Source organism: Heterodontus francisci, chromosome 7 (assembly GCF_036365525.1).
Source record: "Heterodontus francisci isolate sHetFra1 chromosome 7, sHetFra1.hap1, whole genome shotgun sequence".
Classification (NCBI taxonomy): domain Eukaryota; kingdom Metazoa; phylum Chordata; class Chondrichthyes; order Heterodontiformes; family Heterodontidae; genus Heterodontus; species Heterodontus francisci.
This window is the reverse complement of record NC_090377.1, coordinates 54080409-54099875: the sequence shown is the minus strand read 5'-3', so window position 1 is coordinate 54099875 and position 19467 is coordinate 54080409. Positions and strand designations below refer to the sequence as shown.

The 19467-nt window shown below is 42.7% G+C and overlaps 1 protein-coding gene across 3 annotated transcripts in view; it reads left to right on the top strand.

The window, feature by feature from the left end:
• The window catches only part of ttc21b (tetratricopeptide repeat domain 21B), a 130183-nt gene that overhangs the window by 66946 nt on the left and 43770 nt on the right, over positions 1-19467 (top strand). For all 3 annotated transcript variants that reach the window (XM_068035213.1, XM_068035214.1, XM_068035215.1), the window contains exons 14-20: positions 681-905; positions 2786-3024; positions 3944-4016; positions 4583-4693; positions 5558-5696; positions 6298-6404; positions 11142-11330. In XM_068035213.1, the coding sequence (XP_067891314.1) occupies positions 681-905; positions 2786-3024; positions 3944-4016; positions 4583-4693; positions 5558-5696; positions 6298-6404; positions 11142-11330 (1083 nt within the window). The remainder of the gene's footprint in view (positions 1-680; positions 906-2785; positions 3025-3943; positions 4017-4582; positions 4694-5557; positions 5697-6297; positions 6405-11141; positions 11331-19467) is intronic.

Here is a 19467-nt window from a genome sequence, read left to right as displayed (position 1 = left end):
CCAAAGCCTGCCCACTATCTACAAGGCACAAGTCAGGAGTGTGATGGAATACGCTCCACTTGACTGACTCAATGTAGTTCCAACAACAATCAAGAAGCTCAACAGCATCCAGGGCAAAGCATTGGCACCCCAAACCACACCTGAAACATTCATTCCCTCCTCCACTGGCACACAGTGGCAGCAGTGTGTACCATCTATAAGATGCACTGCAACAACTTGCCAAGGGTCCTTCAACTGCTCTTTCTAACCTGAGACCTGTACCAACTAGAAGAACAAGGACAACAGATGCATGAGAGCACCATCACCTGCAAGTTCCCCTCCAAGTCACACACCATCCTGATTTTGAAGGACTAGCGCTATCATTCCCTGTCGCTGGGTCAAAATCCTGGAACTCGCTTCCAAACAGCATTGTGGGTGTATTTACACCACATAAACTGCAGGGGTTCAAGAGGGCAGCTTGCCGCCACCTTCTCCTGGGCAATTAAGGATGGGCAATAAATCTTGGCCTTACCAGAAACACTCCCATCCCGTGAACGAAATAAATGGTCCATCACACACTCCATTCAGTACATATGTTGCATAGTTTGAGTATTGGCAGTAGAAGAAAGGCAAATAAGCTGAAAATAACCGGAATAACTTTGATTTTTGTTTCTCTTACTTTACTCATTTTCCAATTTCAGGTTCGTGAACATCCCCTGTATCATTTGATTAGAGCCCAGACTCAGAAGAAAATGGGCGATGTTCAGGAAGCCATTAAGACCTTGAAGATAGCTGCAGGTTTACCTGCAATGAGGAAAACTGGAAGTGCATCCAAATCAAAAAGCAAAAAAATTGAATTTAGCGCAACTGATCGTGTTTCTGTTTTTCTGGAGCTAGCAGATGCTCACCGTATTAATGGGGAACAGGTAATGAATGAAGTTATTTTTAGTGTCTCATGCCATTCATTTATGCCTTTATTATCTCTAGACTTGACTATTTCAACACTCTCCTGGTCTCCCACAATCTACCCTCCCTAAACCTGAGGTCATCCCAAACTGTGCTGCCTGTGTCCCAATTTGCACCAAGTCCATTCACCTATCACCTATGTGCTTGCTGACTGACATTGGCTTCCGGTCAGGCAACTTGATCTTAAAATTCTCATCCTTGTTTTCAAATCCCTCCATGCCCTCGCTCCTCCCTATCTCTGTAACCTCATCCAGCATTTAATTCTGGCCTCTTAAGCATCCCCAATTTTAATCACTCCACCATTGGGGCCATGCCTTCAGTTGAGTAGGCGTTAAGCTCTGGAATACCCTCCCTCCACCTCTGTGCCTCTACCTCGCTTTTCTCCTTTAAGACACTCCTTAAAGCCTACCTCTTTGATCAAGCTTTTGGTAATCTGACCTAATATCATCATATGTGGCTTGTTGTCATATTTTGTTTTGTAATGTTCCTGTGAAGTGCCTTGGGACATTTTATTCCATCCAAGGCACTATATAAATATAAGTTGTTGTAGGAAGTGCATTTCAACATGAAAGGTGACCTATGAATGCAAGTATTATAATGAAAGTATGATTTGGATTTAACCTATTTGTAATTTCTGATATGGTAAAGTTAACTTCATGGGCACTGGAATGTTGATAAAAGCAGCTTTTGTTTTTAAACAATAAATATAAGTATTGTTATGATCCTGAAGTTTTTTTTCCGGAAAGAATGTGGTGTGCCTTTAAGGCTGGAAAAGGAGCTGAACTGCTTTAAGAACCAGCAAGCCTCAGGAGTTAGAGAAAGTGTGTTTTGGTTGCCGTTGGATACAACCATACAGAGCTGGAACCAACCAGCTTCAAAGAATGCATCGTGGTTACCCGGCAACAGCCATTCAGAGACCAAGGACCAGCTGTACAATGTTGCAATTATCTTTTGAGCTGGCTTTTTAGTTGAGACAAACTGTTCTACCAGAACAGTCAGCACCTGAAAGGAGAAACAGACCACTTAAACTGAAGGAAGAGAATTTAGTCTGGTTATTTATTATTCTCTCTCAAAATTCTAAAAGGTCAAACCAAAACATAGATCTTCTGATAAATCAAACTGAAGGAAGGGAAGTCAGACTGTGACAATCTTTGATCCTTCAAAAATTCTAAAGCCAAATTGATTCATTACGAAAAGTGTTTGGAAGTTGTTAATTGTTGAAATTCATCGCTGGAGAAGGAGCAACTATTTCGACTTCTGAATTAAACTACGGACTGTTTTACTGTTGAACTTTTTTTCCCGCATCGGACAGCTGTGAGGACTTCCAGCAACCTTGGACTGTTCCATATCTGGCAGGAGTGTAAATATGCAAGGACTCTTTTTTTTTTCTATTTTTAAATGTTGTTTATATCTTAGTGTTTAAGAATTTAGTTTTTCTAATTAAACTGTTAATTTGTTGATTTAAAGACACCTGGTTTGGTAAGCCTCATTCGGGGGGTTAATAGAGGGTACAATTTGGCTGGGTCTTTCTTGAATTTGGAAAGCTTAAAATGATATGTTAGGTGATCTGTGAAGGGATGGGATTGAATTAACAGTGCGTTTCTCCCACCACAATCAGAATCATAAATTTTGATTGGGGGCTTTGACTGGAGCGATTGGTCATAACAGTATCTATTGAAAGCTTTATATTTACTTAGAACTGCATCCTCTACAGATGATACTGAGATCCCACATTATCTTGTGCAGGACACACAATTTACATGTAGCTGTTTCACAAGCAAATTTTATATACAATGTATGATGATTTTCTGAAAATAGAAAAACCTTTGTTTTTCTGTAGCATGAAGCTGCCAAAGTCATGCAAGATGCCATCAATGAATTTTCAGGCACCTCTGAAGAATTACGTGTTACAATTGCTAATGCAGACCTTGCTGTTGTACGTGGAGATATAGAGCTGGCACTCAGTATGCTTCGAAATGTCACACCTGAACAACCTTATTTTATTCAAGCGAAAGAGAAAATGGCTGCCATATACTTAAACCAGAGGAAAGATGAACAGTTATATGCAAGCTGCTACAGGTGAAAGATTTTTTTGGATCATGCAGCATTTCCCTTTTTTGTCTCTAATATATTAAAAATGGAAAATTGCTTCATCGTTCTGTTCGTAGTTCACTTGTAGGTAGCACTTTGAGAGTGACGTTAACTGCACTGAGGTCAACTAGTTATGTGACAGCACCATTGTAGTTGACCTTACTGGCAGTTAAAGAAAATTAGACATAGAAGCTCTCCGCACTGAGCACAAAATTAACTCCAAGCCAACTTAAACTCTTTCGCCTGATAATAAACAATCACCCACCTATCTTCCACCATTGCTCAGTCCACAGATATCAGGGAAGTCTTCTGACTAAACCCTGCCTGCTGTGCAGGAAAACCAACCACTGGATAGCATAGTTCTTCACCCCATTCAGAGAAAAATGTTGCCCTTTTCCCACCAACCAGCATGAATGACAATCCAGGCCTGTTGGAGGGGCAGAGACATTCACCCAATCTCCACTGAGGAAATTTGCCCACCTGTCTCTTTGCCCCACCCCACCCCTCTCCCCAAACAAGTTTCTCTGCTTTTTCCTTCCTGGTTATCCTCTTGTCCTCTTTTATTTTTATCTTTTCACCCTTCTTTTGTCATCATTCTGTTTCCCCCCACCCCCCACCTCTCTGCTTTATCACTTGCCCCAATCCACTTCTCATTCCTATCTTCTCTTTCCTTCTCTCCCAGTTTGTACCTTGCCCCCCAGTTATACCCTATTTGATCTGAATATTGAACTTTGTCTTGATCCCCCTTGTGCAATGTCATGTAAGGTTGATTAATACTCTTAAAATGTTTATCTAAGGAACACAATAACATCTTGTCGCACTTACAAAGTATAAAGGTAAAGATAAATTAAGTTAGGATGAATCTGACAAAACGATAATTTAAATATAATTTTATCTTTGTTTACAGAGACTTGGTTGACAAACTGCCTGGACCTCACACTTATCTTATGTTAGGTGATGCCTACATGAATATTCAAGAGGTGAAAAAATTCTTATTTTTATGCCTAAATTTCTGTTGGTGTGCCCATGATCAGTTGATGAATAGAAGTATTATTTTCAGCAGATGGCACTGTTGTGTGTGTGTGTGTCTGTGTATTTCCTGTCGGCTTTTCCATTGTAAGTTCTTATCTCAATATTAATAATGGAAGCTGCTTATCTAAACTTGTCAAGCAGTAATTATGTTCTCCCTACCTTTGATCATGTTGCAGTGCCTTTTAGTTCCCATGTACTAATTACAAGAGATGAACTGATAATTATAATTTTTACTGAACTTCTGTGCTGTCTTTTGTATTGCTATTGTACAACGATATTTACATTTCCACAAAGTATATGAGAGGTTAAGTACTTCTAGGGGAGTTTATATGACAATTAATGAAATGATTAATCTGTGCAGAATTTGAGGCTAGGCTAATGTATCTACCAATCTATCCAAGTAGGTAATCTAGCACGCATGGAACATAAAGTTTTATTTAATCTGTTATCAATTTAATTGTCTTTTAATAGACAGTATAATATTGTGAAACTAATATTTTCTGTTCCATTGCAGCCTGAAAAGGCCATTGATGTATATGAACAAGCTCTAAAGAAAAATCCACGAGATGGAACCTTGGCTAGCAAGATTGGAAAAGCTCTTACTAAAACACATAATTATACTAAGGTCTGGTATCTGTTAGTTCTCTATCAGACTAGAAGCTGCCTAATGGGATTCCTATTGCAAACTATGCTATTAGTGTAAATTGTATGGAATCGTAAATTGATCAGATATTCCTGTTCAGTGAATATTCATTTATTGACTGCTGTTTAATGTGAAAAATCAGATTATAATAAATCTGTGTTTAAAAAAAATAATTAGCTGATCTCTCCAAATGATTCAGCAGTTAAAATCCTCATATGATACTGAAACACAGAAGCCAGGAAGGTGGCGGAGTGTTTCGGGATTGATCCCTGTTTGCAATGTTCTCAGCTCAGGTAGGACCAGGGGTGCTACATTTGTCTCAATACTCCTGGACTAAGTGATGGGGGGGAGAAAATCAACTTGGGTTTCAGCAGCTAGTTGATATGTAATATATAATGAGTTCTGATGAAAGGTCACAGACCTGAAACGTTAAATCTGCTTCTCTCTCTCCACAGATGCTGCCTGACCTGCTGAGTATTTCCAGCACTTGCAGTTTTTATTTCAGGTTTCCAGCATCTGCAGTATTTTGCTTTTGTTTTAGTTGATATCTAATGTCTCCGCCTGGAACGAATGCATGTGGATATGAAAAGAAAGATGGATAGAATTTAATTATGGTGTTCCCACAATTGAATAGTCCATCGTCACTCACTGTCCGTGTTTACGCATAGCTACCATGTAAGGTGCTTGAAGGCTCCTGTTACCTGTGGAGCCCTACCCCAGCATGAGTTATGCCTTCACAAGAGGAGAAAAGCAGCAGGAGAAGTTATTTGATTAATATTGCATATGATTTGTTGCTGCAGTGAGGGTTTCAATCAAAGTTATGTTCAATTTAATTTTTCCTCACAGGCAATTAATTATTATGAAGCAGCAGTGAAGACTGGCCAGCAGAATTTCCTTCGTTATGACTTAGCTGAGCTCCTTCTTAAACTTCGACAGTATGAGAAGGCAGAAAAGGTCCTGCTGCAGTCATTAGAACATGATTATGGTATGATTATGGACTGCCACACTCTATTTTCTCCACAATATATACCTTTTTATAAATCTGTTTTAGTTGCTTTAGATGGGGAGTTAAAAGTTGGGTTGTTTTCAAATATCGTGAAAGTTAGAAACATTCACAAATAGCTCTTTTCATTGATTTTCAACTTGGAGCTTAGCTTTGCAGATTGGCTACCTGTTACAGAAACCGCCCCATCTTTCAGTGAAGATGAAAATCATGTTGTCTCTGTAACAGGAAGCCGATTCGCAATATCTATTTCATACCCAGCAGCAAGTTGGAAAACTACCCTATGATTTAGTTAAATTGCAAGATTCACGAACAGTCCCTCTATTAGGCTGTAATAACTGATAAGTGATGAGAACCTGCAGTGTTCTAGACATTCTTTTCATGATTTATTGCTGTATGGTACAAAAATAGATACCTTCAAGACAAGCAGGTTAAATAGATGGTTAAAGGAAAAGGGCGTGAAGGAATACGGGATAAACAATGTTGGGTAAAATTTACAAGCACAGACTACCTTTGTTAGTGCAATTTATAAAAGCACAGAAATTCTTTTTATATAATATTTTAGATTTTCAATCTTTTACAGTAAGTGACCTTCAAGCATTGATGGAAGATGCACGATATTTAATGCTGCTAGCAAAAATATATAGCAAGAAGGAGAAGACGGATGATGCCATCCTTGCATTGCAGAGGGTGAATAGACTTTCTTTTGTTTTTATTCGTCGAGTATTGAAAGATATTTTAAGCTTTCAAAAATCTCCTCTTCAAATAATGTCTGCAAAGTTCAATATATTTTGTTCTACTCAAATTAAAATACATCACTAGAGTGCATGAAGTACTCGTAATAAAAATAAGTATATGAAAAAATTACTCTTATTCATTGTTCATCTAGAATATTTGGCCTTTTTATGTTGTAGTTGCAATAGATAACATTGAATCATACAGCACGGAAGGAAACCAATCGACCCATTGTGTCTGCGTCACGTTTGTTGAAGAGCTATCCATTTGTCTCACTCCCCTGCACTTTCCCTATACTTTTTTAATTAAATCCAATTCACTTTTGAAAGTAACTGCTGAATCTGCTTCCACAATCTTTCAGGCCATGTATTCCAGATCATCATAACTCAATGAAGAAAATAATTTCTCCCTCACCTGCCCTCTGGTTCTTTTGCAAGTGATCTTAAGTCTCTGTCCTCCGGTACTGATCCTCCTGCCAGAGGGAACAGTTTTTCTTTATTTCTAACAAAACACTTCATGATGTTAAACACTATTAAATCTAGTATGCTTAATAAGCAATTGACTGATCTGACTGGCATATAACATAACCAAAGTAAGAATGATAAAAGGTGATTCAAGCTATCAAGGTTTACACCCATATATAGGACATATGCAAGCTAGTTTTCATTTACTCTTGCTGTGGTACTTGGCCAGTGTTCCTTTACTCCCTGCTTAATAAGGAATCTCTGCATTTATTTTATGTCTCTTTCAACCAAGTCTAAATTTATGATGCTTGGTCGCATTAATATCCATAACATAACAGGGTGACATCTAAAATAACCTGAGACTATAATCATGTAGACTATTTGTCACTTTCTGGTGGAAGAAAAATGATTTTCTGCATTCACTGCTCTAAGTTACCTTCATGAGTTTAAAAACATCTTCTAAATATTTTTTTTGTCATTTTTCATATTTCCATTTTTTTCTTCACTGTGTCTTCATTGTTGATTTTAAAACCTAGTACTATTGTTGAACTCTGTCCAGTGCCTCTGTTTTTGAAGTAAAACAGTGAAAATTAGGAATTATACTTCCAATATAATTCTGATGAAGGGTCACTGACCTGAAACGTTAACTCTGCTTCTCACTCCACAGATACTGCCAGACTTGCTGACTATTTCCAGCATTTCTTGTTTTTATTTTATAATTATACTTCCAATTTGCTTTCCTAACTAAAATTCCAGAACCTTTTAATCTTTTCCAATAGTCTCCTGTGCGGTGCCTTGTCGAAGATTTTGAATGTACACTGCATCCACTGTATTTTCCCCCCATTCATCATACCTGTCACCTTCTCAAAGAAATCATTCATATTTGTCAAACACAGTCTTCCTTCCTGAAATATGTATTGCCTGCTTCTAATTTTTTTTAGATTTTTATCAATTCATCTGTAATTTTCCAAATATGACACCCCCCCCAAATATAATAAGCACCTAGAATTTCATGAACGAAAAGACAAAATTGCCTTATCACCACATATAAAACACGCCTAGACTTTTGTAATATTGCGGTCAAAGTGTCATTATTCCTGGGGACATGACAGGGCAGTTGTAAGTGATGGCTTCAGCTGCAGCAGGCTAGAGGGACCTGTTTGAAAGTGCCACAGTCTCAGAGAATTCCAGCACTGCCTGCCTCTTACATGTTTTATATTATATGCCAATTAACATACCTAGACCATGAGTATCAATATTGTCATCCCATAAAAGGTTTGGATGATATCTTACTGCTTATGATTCCAGTTGAGTCATTTGGTGGATTAAAGACTTTCAATCCCCAGATGGCTTGCCTCAGAGCAGAACCATCACCAGGCTGAACTTGAAAGAAATGCGACAGAATGCATGGTTTAACCCTCTTGCAGGCAGCAACTTTCTTTTGTAGCCTCCCTATTGCCTCTCATATCTCCCATATATTTTTAGTGTGAATCACAGAATAATACAGTGCAGAAGAGGCCCTTCGGCCCATCGAGTCTGCACCGATGCATTTAAGAGACCTGACCTGTCTACCTAATCCCATTTACCAGCACTTGGCCCATAGCCTTGAATGTTATGACGTGCCAAGTGCTCATCCAGGTACTTTTAAAGGATGTGAGGCAACCCGCCTCTACCACCCTCCCAGGCAGTGCATTCCAGTCCGTCACCACCCTCTGGGTAAGAAAGTTCTTCCTCAAATCCCCCTTAAACCTCCTGCCCCTCACCTTAAACTTGTGTCCCCTCATAACTGACTCTTCAACTAAGCGGAACAGCTGCTCCCTATCCACCCTGTCCATGCCCCTCATAATCTTTTACACCTCGATCAAGACACCCCTCAGTCTTCTCTGCTCCAGCGAAAACAACCCAAGCCTCTCCAACCTCTCTTCATAGCTTAAATGTTCCATCCCAGGAAACATCCTGGTAAATCCCCTCTGCACCCCCTCCAGTGCAATCACATCCTTCCTATAATGTGGCGACCAGAATTGCACACCGTACTCCAGCTGTGGCCTTACCAAAGTTCTCTGCAACTCCAACATGACCTCCCTGCTTTTGTAATCTATGCCTCGATTGATAAAGACAAGTGTCCCATATGCCTTTTACACCACCCTATTAACCTGCCCTTCTGCCTTCAGAGATCTATGGACAAACACGCCAAGGTCCCTTTGTTCCTTGGAACTTCCCAGTGTCAGGCCATTCATTGAATACTTCCGTGTCACATTACTCCTTCCAAAGTGTATCACCTCACACTTTTCAGGGTTAAGTGCTATCTGCCACTTTTCTGCCCATTTGACCATCTCGTCTAAATCTTCCTGTAACCCAAGACACTCAACTTCACTGTTAACCACTCAGCCAATCTTTGTGTCATCCGCGAACTTACTGATCCTACCCTGCACATAGTTATCTATGTCGTTTATATAAATGACAAACAATAGGGGACCCAGCACAGATCCCTGTGGTACGCCACTGGACACTGGCTTCCAGTCACTAAAACAGCCGTCTGTCATCACTCTCTGTCTCCTGCAGCTAAGCCAATTTTGAATCCACCTTATCAAGTTACCCTGTATCCCATGTGCATTTGCTTTCTTGATAAGTCTCCCATGTGGGACCTTGCCAAAGGCTTTGCTGAAATCCATGTAAACTACATCAACTGCACTACCCTCATCTACACACCTGGTCACATGCTCAAAAAATTCAATCAAATTTGTTCGGCATGACCTCCCTCTGACAAAGTCATGCTGCCTATTCCTAATCAAATTTTGCCTCTCCAAGTGGAGATAGATTCTCTCCTTCAGAATTTTCTCCAATAGTTTCCCTACCACTGATGTGAGACTCACTGGTCTGTAGTTGCCTGGCTTATCTCTCCAACGTTCCTTAAATAGTGGGGCCACATTAGCTGTTCTCCAGTCCTCTGGCACCTCCCCCGTGGCCAGAGAGGAATGAAAAATTTGGGTCAGAGGCCCTGCAATCTCCACCCTCGCTTCCCACAGCATCCTGGGACACAAATCGTCCGGACCTGGAGATTTGTCCACTTTTCCTGCCAAAACCCCCAATACCTTGTCACTCCCTATGACAATTTTCTCAAGAACCTCGCAGTCTCTCTCTCTCAGTTCCATATCGACATCCTCATTCTCTTGGGTGAAGACAGATGTGAAGTATTCGTTCAGCACCCTACCAATGTCCTCTGGCTTCACCCACAGATTTCCACCTTGGTCCCTAATGGGTCCTACTCTTTCCCTGGTTATCCTCTTCCCATTGATATACTTATAGAATATCTTGGGATTTTCCCTACTTTTACCAGCCAGAGCTTTCTCATATCCCCTCTTTGCTCTCCTAATTGCTTTCTTAAGCTCCATCCTACACTTTCTGTACTCCACTAGTGCTTCCGTTGATTTGCTCTCCTTGTATTTGCTAAAAGCCTCTCTTTTCCTTCTCATGGTACCCTGAATGTTTCTGGTCATCCATGGTTCTCTGGGCTTGTTGCTCCTACCTATTACACTAGAGCGAACATGTTGGACCTGTACCCTCCCCATTTCCTTTTTGAATGCCCCCCATTGTTCTTCTGTAGATTTCCCGACAAGTCGCTCTTTCCAGTCTACCTTGGAATGCATGGCTATTCTGGATATCAGTAGTATCTTGGAATTTGCATGGGTGTCCCTCTGATTTTTTTTGTATTCTCCAATTCTATTGCCTCCTATGTTAGTTAGAGTGCATGTACCTTTACTTGGTTATATAAATATTACCGAAGCTAAAGGTTATCCTACCTTTCCCTCCATGAGCTCCGAAAGAGTTAATATTTATTAAGAAGTGCAGGTCATTATTATTTACGCTTCCTTATTGCTGTACATTTGCTTGACAGTATGCTTGATAGAATACTTCTGGAAAATTGGTGACAACATAAAATCTGCTTCAAACTGTAATTATTTCTGAACATAATGTTCAAGTAGATCCTTGTTTTTAAGAGGCTAAAGTTTAAAATAATTTGTTGTGCTGTGTGAAAACTGTGAAATCATTTATAATATCCCATGTGTTTCACATCATAGGTTTAATATTCCATGTGCTTAGCAATTAAAATGCAAATATTTTGTGTGTACTTTGTGTCAGACGCACACTGTCAATTTTATTTTCTGCCATTTTAGAATCTAACAGTTGTCACTCATCCTATTTTTTGTTTCTGCCATTTTCTGAATAGGCACGGGAGGTCCAGGCTCAGGTATTAAAACGAGTTCAGCTAGAACAGACTGATGCAGTCCCTACCCAGAAACAACTTGCAGCAGAGATTTGTGCTGCAATAGCAAAGCATGCTACAGACCAGCGAGACTATGAAAAAGCAATTAAATTCTACAAAGAAGCACTTGTCTATTATGAGAAGGATCATAAGGTTGGTTATGCAGTTGCTAGGTTATTGTATGTGGTGACTTCAAAAAATTCTGGACTACGCTTTCATTTCACAAGGGAAGAATGTGCATGTTTACATAGATATCCTGGAATGTGAAAATTGATATTGAACACTACTTTCAGAGATATTTAGAAAGCTTGAGTAAAGATTGTTAAATATTCTACTTGATACTACTAAAATGAAGTACTATAAAGAAGTTTTGAATATATAAGATGAACTGTGCCTGTGAAAGCATTCCATTTTTGCTACTCCAAGGCAACAGCACAAAGTGAAAAATGACGGGCCTATGAAGCAAGTTTATTTTCTCAATAATAACAAGAAATGCTGGAAATACTCAGCAGGTCTGGCAGCATCTTTGGAGAGTGAAGCAAAGTTAACCTTTCAGGTCAGTGACCCTTCATCAGATGCTGCCAGACCTGCTGAGTATTTCCAGCATTGCTTGTTTTTATTTCAGATTTCCAGCATCTGCAGTATTTTGCTTTTATTTATTTTCTCATTGTTGTAAAGCTTTGTATTTTGCATCAGTGTTTCCCAAGGAAAATACTTGCCAAAACTATGGAAAACAACCCCATTGCCAGAATGCTGGAGGAGATAAAAATAGATAAAGAGATGGTACTAGAAAGGCTGACCACTTAAAGTGGATAAGTCACCTGGTCCGGGTGGAATGCATCCTCGGTTGCTGAGGGAAGTAGGAATACATATTGCCAAGGTGCTAGTCATAGTCTTCCAATCCTCCTTAGATACAGGGGTGATACCAAAGGACTGGAGAATTGAAAATGTTTCACCTTTATTCAAAAAAGGAAAGAAGGATAAACCAGGTAGGTATAAGTCAGTCAGTCTGACATCTGTGATGGAGAAGCTTTTAGAAACAATAATCTGAGAATATTAACAGCTACTTGACAAGCATGGACTAATAAAGGAGAGTCAGCATGGATTTGATGAGGACTAACTTTACGATTGAATTTTTTTGATGCGGTAACAGAAAAGATGAATGAGAGCAGTGCAGTTGATGTTTTGTACATTTGACTTTCAGAAGGTGTTTGATTTAGTACTGCATGCTAGGCTGGTTAGCAAAATTGAAGCCCATGGGGTGGAAGTGGCAGCAGTGGCATGGATACAAAACTGATAACAATTAAGGAATAGAAAACAGTTGTGGTGAATTGATGTTTTTCATACTGCATTGAGCTATACAGTGGAGTTCTCCCAGGTTCTGTAGTAGGACCACTGCTATTTTTGATGTACATTAATGAATGGAACATGGGAGTACAGCACGCAACTTTGAAATTTACGACTTGTAAGTGTAGTAAACAGTAAGGAAGATAGTAACAGACTGAGAGGACAGTCTAATAGAATGGACGGACACATGCCAGATGAAATTCAATGCTGAAACGTGTGAGGTGATACAATTTGGTCGGAAGAATGCGGAGAGACAATACATGCTAAATGGTAGTTTTAAAGGGGGTGCTGGAACAGGAACACCTGGGGGTGCTTACGCACAAATCTTTGAAGGTGGTTTCCTGGGCTTTATAAATGGAGGCATAGAGTACAAAAGCCAGGACGTTATGCTAAACCTATATAAAACACTAGTTTCGCCCTGGCTGGAGTATTGCCCAATGCTGGGCACCACTCTTCAGGAAGAACATGTAGGCTTTGGAGAGGGTACGTAAGAATTATTAGAATGGTTCCAGGGATGAAGAACTAAAGTTATGTGGCAATAAGAAGCGGGAGTTTTTCTTAGAGCAGAGAAGGCTAAGAGGACACAGAGGGCACAGAGTTTAAGATGATGGCAAAAGAATCAGTGGCAACAGGAGGAAGCAATTTATTTGTGCAACGAGTGATTAGAATTTGAAATGCATTGCCTTATAGGTGGTGGATACAGATTCTATAGTAGCTTCAAAAGGGAATTGAATAAATATCTGAAAGAAAATTTGTAGGGATATGGGGAAAGAGTAGGGGAATGGGACTAACTGAACTGTCTTTGAAAGAGCCAGCTCAGATGTGATGGGTCCAATGGCAGTCTTCAGTGCTATATTACTATATGAAAGCTGTAAATGAAATTTCTTGACCAAAGTAAAGGTGCCGAAAATCATAATGGATGTCAAGCTGGTGGCTTTATTAAAGACGCTAAATCTGAAACGTGGTATATCACTGTTTTTGATCTCTAAATTATTTTTATGTAATAGATCTTCACCTGCCCATGCAGCAGTGTTTTTGTTCATTTATAGAAATGGGGAGAAGACAAATCAGTCAGGGTTCCTGCTTCTTAGCGATATTTCTTTTTTTCTTTCTTTTGGGCCTCCTTATCTCGAGAGACAATGGATACGCGCCTGGAGGTGGTCAGTGGTTTGTGAAGCAGCGCCTGGAGTGGCTATAAAGGCCAATTCTGGAGTGACAGGCTCTTCCACAGGTGCTGCAGAGAAATTTGTTTGTTGGGGCTGTTGCACAGTTGGCTCTCCCCTTGCGCCTCTGTCTTTTTTCCTGCCAACTACTAAGTCTCTTCGACTCGCCACAATTTAGCCCTGTCTTTATGGCTGCCCGCCAGCTCTGGCGAATGCTGGCAACTGACTCCCACGACTTGTGATCAATGTCACACGATTTCATGTCGCGTTTGCAGACGTCTTTATAACGGAGACATGGACGGCCGGTGGGTCTGATACCAGTGGCGAGCTCGCTGTACAATGTGTCTTTGGGGATCCTGCCATCTTCCATGCGGCTCACGTGGCCAAGCCATCTCAAGCGCCGCTGACTCAGTAGTGTGTATAAGCTGGGGATGTTGGCCGCTTCAAGGACTTCTGTGTTGGAGATATAGTCCTGCCACCTGATGCCAAGTATTCTCCGAAGGCAGCGAAGATGGAATGAATTGAGACGTCGCTCTTGGCTGGCATACGTTGTCCAGGCCTCGCTGCCGTAGAGCAAGGTACTGAGGACACAGGCCTGATACACTCGGACTTTTGTGTTCCGTGTCAGTGCGCCATTTTCCCACACTCTCTTGGCCAGTCTGAACATAGCAGTGGAAGCCTTACCCATGCGCTTGTTGATTTCTGCATCTAGAGACAGGTTACTGGTGATAGTTGAGCCTAGGTAGGTGAACTCTTGAACCACTTCCAGAGCGTGGTCGCCAATATTGATGGATGGAGCATTTCTGACATCCTGCCCCATGATGTTCGTTTTCTTGAGGCTGATGGTTAGGCCAAATTCATTGCAGGCAGACGCAAACCTGTCGATGAGACTCTGCAGGCATTCTTCAGTGTGAGATGTTAAAGCAGCATCGTCAGCAAAGAGGAGTTCTCTGATGAGGACTTTCCGTACTTTGGACTTCGCTCTTAGACGGGCAAGGTTGAACAACCTGCCCCCTGATCTTGTGTGGAGGAAAATTCCTTCTTCAGAGGATTTGAACGCATGTGAAAGCAGCAGGGAGAAGAAAATCCCAAAAAGTGTGGGTGCGAGAACACAGCCCTGTTTCACACCACTCAGGATAGGAAAGGGCTCTGATGAGGAGCCACCATGTTGAATTGTGCCTTTCATATTGTCATGGAATGAGGTGATGATACTTAGTAGCTTTGGTGGACATCCGATCTTTTCTAGTAGTCTGAAGAGACCACGCCTGCTGACGAGGTCAAAGGCTTTGGTGAGATCAATGAAAGCAATGTAGAGGGGCATCTGTTGTTCACGGCATTTCTCCTGTATCTGACGAAGGGAGAACAGCATGTCAATAGTCGATCTCTCTGCACGAAAGCCACACTGTGCCTCAGGGTAGACGCGCTCGGCCAGCTTCTGGAGCCTGTTCAGAGCGACTCGAGCAAAGACTTTCCCCACTACGCTGAGCAGGGAGATTCCACGGTAGTTGTTGCAGTCACCGCGGTCACCTTTGTTTTTATAGAGGGTGATGATGTTGGCATCGCGCATGTCCTGGGGTACTGCTCCCTCGTCCCAGCACAGGCATAGCAGTTCATGTAGTGCTGAGAGTATAGCAGGCTTGGCACTCTTGATTATTTCAGGGGTAATGCTGTCCTTCCCAGGGGCTTTTCCGCTGGCTAGGGAATCAATGGCATCACTGAGTTCCGATTTGGTTGGCTGTATGTCCAGCTCATCCATGACTGGTAGAGGCTGGGCTGCATTGAGGGCAGTCTCAGTGACAGCATTCTCCCTGGAGTACAGTTCTAGGTAGTGCTCAACCCAGCGGTCCATCTGTTTGCGTTGGTCAGTGATTATGTCCCCCGATTTAGATTTGAGGGGGGTGATCTTCTTGATGGTTGGCCCAAGAGCTCTCTTCATGCCATCATACATTCCTCTGATGTTTCCGGTGTCTGAGGCCAGCTGAATATGGCTGCATAGGTGTTGCCAGTAGTCGTTTGCGCAACGCCTAGCTGTTCTTTGTGCAGTACTTCTGGCTGCTTTAAGTGCTGCGGATGTTAAATCGCTGGGGGCTTTCTTGTAGTTCAAAAGTGCAATGCGCTTAGCGGCTATGACAGGTTCCAGCTCTTCATTATGAGATTGAAGCCAGTCTGCATTTCTCTTCGCACTTTTGCCGTAGGTGGTCAAAGCTGACTTATAGATGGCGTCTCTGATGTGGGCCCACTTGGTCTCAGCATCCCCTGTGGGAGTGTTTTGAAGGGCTGTTACAAGTGAATTTAGAAATTTTTGTAACAGCTGTGGGTGAGAAATTCTGCTCGTGTTGATGCGCGGGTGGCCCTTCTGCTTGGAATGATGCAACTTCTTTGGTCTGAGTCTAACCTTGCTGCACACCAGGGAGTGGTCGGTGTCGCAGTCCGCACTGTGGAAGCTGCGTGTGATTTGAACACTGTTTAAGGCGGCTCGCCTTGTGACAATGAGGTCTAGCTGGTGCCAACGACGTGATCTTGGGTGCCTCCATGAAACCTGGTGACAGGGTTTAGTGTGAAAGAACGAGTTGGTGATGCAGAGGTTATGATAGGTACACAACTCAAGCAGTCTCTGCCCGTTCTCATTCATCCTTCCAACGCCATAGCGCCCAAGGCAGGAGGGCCATGAGTCATGGTCGGCCCCAACCCTGGCATTAAAGTCCCCCAGCAGGAATAGGTGTTCGGTGTTGGGGATGCTGCTAATGATGTTATGGAGTTGTTCATAGAACTGGTCTTTAGCTTCAGGTGCGGAACAGAGTGTTGGACCATAGATGCTGAGTAGGTGTACTGGACCAGAGGTGGTGAGCAGTCGGATGGACAGTATGCGTTCCGAGCCATTTGAGGGAGGCTCTATCATGCTGAGCAAGGAGTTTCTGATGGCGAAGCCCACTCCATGCTGTCTTGGTTCTTCAGGATCCCTGCCCTGCCAGAAGAAGGTGTAGTCTTGCTCTGCTAGAGAGCCACTCGCGGGGAGTAATCCTTATATTGGGTGAGGATGGGATCAACTCAGCTATTTGTACCACTGCAGTTGAATAGTCTGATAATGCCCATTTGCCTGAAGAGTGCCACTGGATGAGTTACGGGACTGCCAGTAGCACACAAGAACCTTCAATCAATGCCTTTTCAAAAAGTGAAGAGAAAAGGGAGGGAAGTTGGAAAGAGACTCCAAAAATGGACAGAAGATAGGCAATGTGTGCATCCTCACTGTGCATTATTTCCTGTGATTACAATGGAGTGAGAGTTCTGGTTTCTGGGCTTTGCTGTTAGAGGTCTTGGTTGGTGTACAGATTGTTTTCCCTTAATTTTCAATAATGGTGTTTTGAAAAGGGAGGCAATATATTATGCAGCTGCTATGTGTGGATATTATTACAATCCACATTCAACAGAATGTAGAGTGATTGGAAAACTGCCATTCAGATCTCACCTCCTGAACATTAAAAATAAATCTGGAGTTCAAGTGCTGGATTGGAGCACATCTCATGGATGCCCAGTTTTGAGTTTCTAGATCTCTTCTGAATCTATCCCATTTAGCATGGTGGTAGTGCCGCACAACACAATGGAGGGTCTTCTTAGGCAGTCCCTTGGGAATGAGCATGACTTTCTTCCACTCCAGGTTTGTGGGTCCTTTGATGACTAAATTGTCCAGTTCTGAATCTGCACACTACCACAGGTGGGGCAGGTGGTGTTTGTTAAGGCGAATGAATGGGTTGCTCAAACTTCTGAACGTTCCTTCCGCTGTTTGCACTCGGTCGCTGCCTGGGCATGTCGACGTTATTCGAACTGGCTGGCACCATCGCGGATGCTTCTTCTCCATTTTGGGCAGTCTCCGGCAAGAGATTTCCACGAATCGGTGGAGCTGTCACATTTTTTCAGGGAGGCTTGAAGGACATCCTTGTAGTGTTTCCTCTGCCCTCCTGGTAGGTTCTTGCCGTGACGGAGCTCGGAGTAGGAAGCTTGTTTTGGGAGTCTTGTGTCAGGCATGCAGGCAATGTGGCCCACCCAGCGTAACTGACTAGCCATGACCGGCAGGTGGTGGGGGAACCAACACGAGGGAAAAACAGACTTGACCTCGTCCTCACCAATCTGCCTGCCGCAGATGCTTCTGTCCATGACTGTATTGGTAGGAGTGTCCACCGCACAGTCCTTGTGGAGACGATGTTCCGCCTTTACGTTGAGGAGACTGTCCATCGTGTTGTGTGGCACTATCACCATGCTAAATGGGATAGATTTTGAACAGATCAAGCAATGCAAAACTGGGCATCCATGAGGCGCTGTGGACCATCAGCAGCAGCAGAATTGTACTCAACCACAAGCTGTAACTTCGTGGCCCGGCATATCCCCCATTACCATCTAGCCAGGAGACCAACCCTGGTTCAATGAAGAGTGCAGGAGGGCATGCCAGGAGGAGCACCAAGCATACCTCAAAATGAGGGGTCAACCTGGTGAAGCTACAATAAAGGACTATCTGCGTGCCAAACTGCGTAAGCGGCATGCGATAGACAGAGCTAAGCGATCCCATAATCAACGGATCAGATCTAAGCTCTGCAGTCCTGCCACATCCAGCCATGAATGGTGGTGGACAATTAAACAACTAACTGGAGGACGTGGTTCCACAAATATCCCCATCCTCAATGATGGGGGAGCCCAGCACATCAGTGCGAAAGATAAGGCTGAAGCATTTGCAACAATCTTCAGCCAGAAGTGCCGAGTTGATGATCCATCTCGGCCTCCTCCTGAAGTCCCCAGCATCACAGATGCCAGACTTCAGCCAATTCGATTCACTCTGTGTGATATCAAGAAACGACTGAAGGCACTGGATACTGCAAAAGCTATGGGCCCTGACCATATTCCAGCAATAGTACTGAAGACCTGTGCTCCAGAACTTGCCGCGCCCCCAGCCAAGCTGTTCCAGTACAGCTACAACACTGGCATCTACCCTGCAATGTGGAAAATTGCCCAGGTATGTCCTGTACACACAAAGCAGGACAAGTCCAACCCGGGCAATTACCACCCCATCAGTCTACTCTCAATCATCAGTAAAGTGATGGAAGGGGTCATCAACAGTGCCATCAAGTAGCACTTGCTTCGCAATAACCTGCTCAGTGACACTCAGTTTGGGTTCCGCCAGGGCCACTCAGCTCCTGACCTCATTACAGCCTCTGTTCAAACATGGACAAAACAGCTGAACACAAGAGGTGAGGTGAGAGTGACTGCCCTTGACATCAAGGCAGCATTTGACCAAGTATGGCATCAAGGAGCCCTAGCAAAACTGAGGTCAATGGGAATCAAGGGGAAAACCCTCACCTGGCTGGAGTCCTACTGAGCGCAAAGGAAGATGGTTGTGGTTGTTGGAGGTCAATCATCTGAGCTACAGGACATCACTGCAGGAGTTCTTCAAGGTAGTGTCCTCGGCCCAACCATCTTCAGCTGCTTCATCAATGACCTTCCTTCAATCATAAGGTCAGAAGTGGGGATGTTCGCTGATGATTGTACTATGTTCAGCACCATTCATGACTCCTCAGATACTGAAGCAGTCCGTGTAGAAATGCAGCAAGACCTGAACAATATCCAGGCTTGGGCTGAGAAGTGGCAATTAACATTCGCGTCACACAAGTGCCAGGCAATGACCATCTCCAACAAGAGAGAATCTAACCATCTCCCCTTGACATTCAAAGGCATTACCATCGCTGAATCCCCCACTATCAACATCCTAGGGGCTGCCATTGACCAGAAACTGA